Source organism: Alligator sinensis, unplaced genomic scaffold, assembly GCF_000455745.1.
Source record: "Alligator sinensis unplaced genomic scaffold, ASM45574v1 scaffold1065_1, whole genome shotgun sequence".
Taxonomy (NCBI): Eukaryota; Metazoa; Chordata; order Crocodylia; family Alligatoridae; genus Alligator; species Alligator sinensis.
Genome location: NW_005842812.1, coordinates 584,427 through 585,548, shown reverse-complemented (window position 1 = coordinate 585,548; position 1,122 = coordinate 584,427). Strand labels below are relative to the sequence as shown.

At 69.0% G+C, this 1,122-nt stretch overlaps 1 protein-coding gene across 1 annotated transcript in view; it reads left to right on the top strand.

Annotated features, from left to right (window-relative positions):
• The window catches only part of LOC112547925 (probable aquaporin TIP4-3), a 1,758-nt gene extending 755 nt beyond the window's left edge, over nt 1-1,003 (top strand). The window contains exons 2-3 of the mRNA XM_025191374.1: nt 70-150; nt 323-1,003. Coding sequence (XP_025047159.1) covers nt 70-150; nt 323-517 — 276 coding nt within the window. The 3' untranslated portion in view covers nt 518-1,003. The remainder of the gene's footprint in view (nt 1-69; nt 151-322) is intronic.
• The last annotated feature ends 119 nt before the right edge of the window (nt 1,004-1,122 follow it).

Here is a 1,122-nt window from a genome sequence, read left to right as displayed (position 1 = left end):
TCCCCATCCCCACCGCCCCCCAGCTTCGAGCCCGACGGTGCATGGTCACCCCCTTCTCCCCCCACACAGGGCCCGTTCTCAGGGGGCAGCCTGAACCCTGCCAGGTCGCTGGGGCCGGCCATCGTGACAGGCATCTGGGACGACCACTGGGTGAGCTGGGGCAGGGGCCCCAGGAGTCCAGGCACAGGCCCAGCTGGGGCCCCCCATTCAAAGGGGCTGGGTCCCTGGCACTGGGCACCAGGCCCTGCCTGCCCCCTGCCCCCCAGGTGTACTCACTGGACCTGGGACTGGGCACTGCCTGACCCCTGCCCCCTGCCCCCAGGTGTACAAGCTGGGCCCTGGGCTGGGCGCAGTGCTGGGTGGCCTGACCTATGAGCTCTTGTTCGCGGGACCGACAGCACGGGAGCAGCTCCGGGCCTCCCCGCCCTGCCGTGACGTGGGCATTGTGGAGACCACCAGTGCTTCGGGCTCCTCACTTGCCGGCCCTCGGCCCCCGCCAGCACCTGGTGTCGACTAGCGCCAGCTAGTGCCTCCGGCCCCCTCGACCCCCCCCGACCCCTGGGCGAGACCTGGGCCCTGGAGCTGGGGGGTGGGCGCCAGGACGCCTGGGTGCTTTCCCAGTTCTGCTGCTGGCTCCCCGCACGGAGCCTCCCACCCCCATTAAACGGCTCCGGATCAAGTCGGCTCTCGGTCTCTGCGTCTCCCCAGGTCCCACGGCTCAGGAGCAGAGGTGGTCGAGGCTGGGGGGGGCACTTCTGGCCATAAGAGCAGCCCAGGGACTCAGTCCTGAAGCTGGAAGGGGAGGGTGGCTGGGAGCCAGGACTTCTGGCTTGGGGTAGACACTGCCCTGCCCTGCGCCTCAGTTTCCCCATGGGTAATGGGGTGGTGATGAGCTGTGATGAGTTGCATGACCCCCTCCCACCCCGCCCCCACACAGGGGAAGCAGGGATGGCCTTCTGGAAGCTCAGGGCCATGGAGCTGCTGCCCGAGGGGGGAGTTCTGCCCCCCCCCAGAGAACAGCCCAGGCCACGGGTGCTGAGCCCAGCAAAGCCTTTATCGCTGCTACTTGCAGCCCTGGCAGATTCCGGCTGCCCGCCAATCCCTGGGGCCAGCTAATCCCCA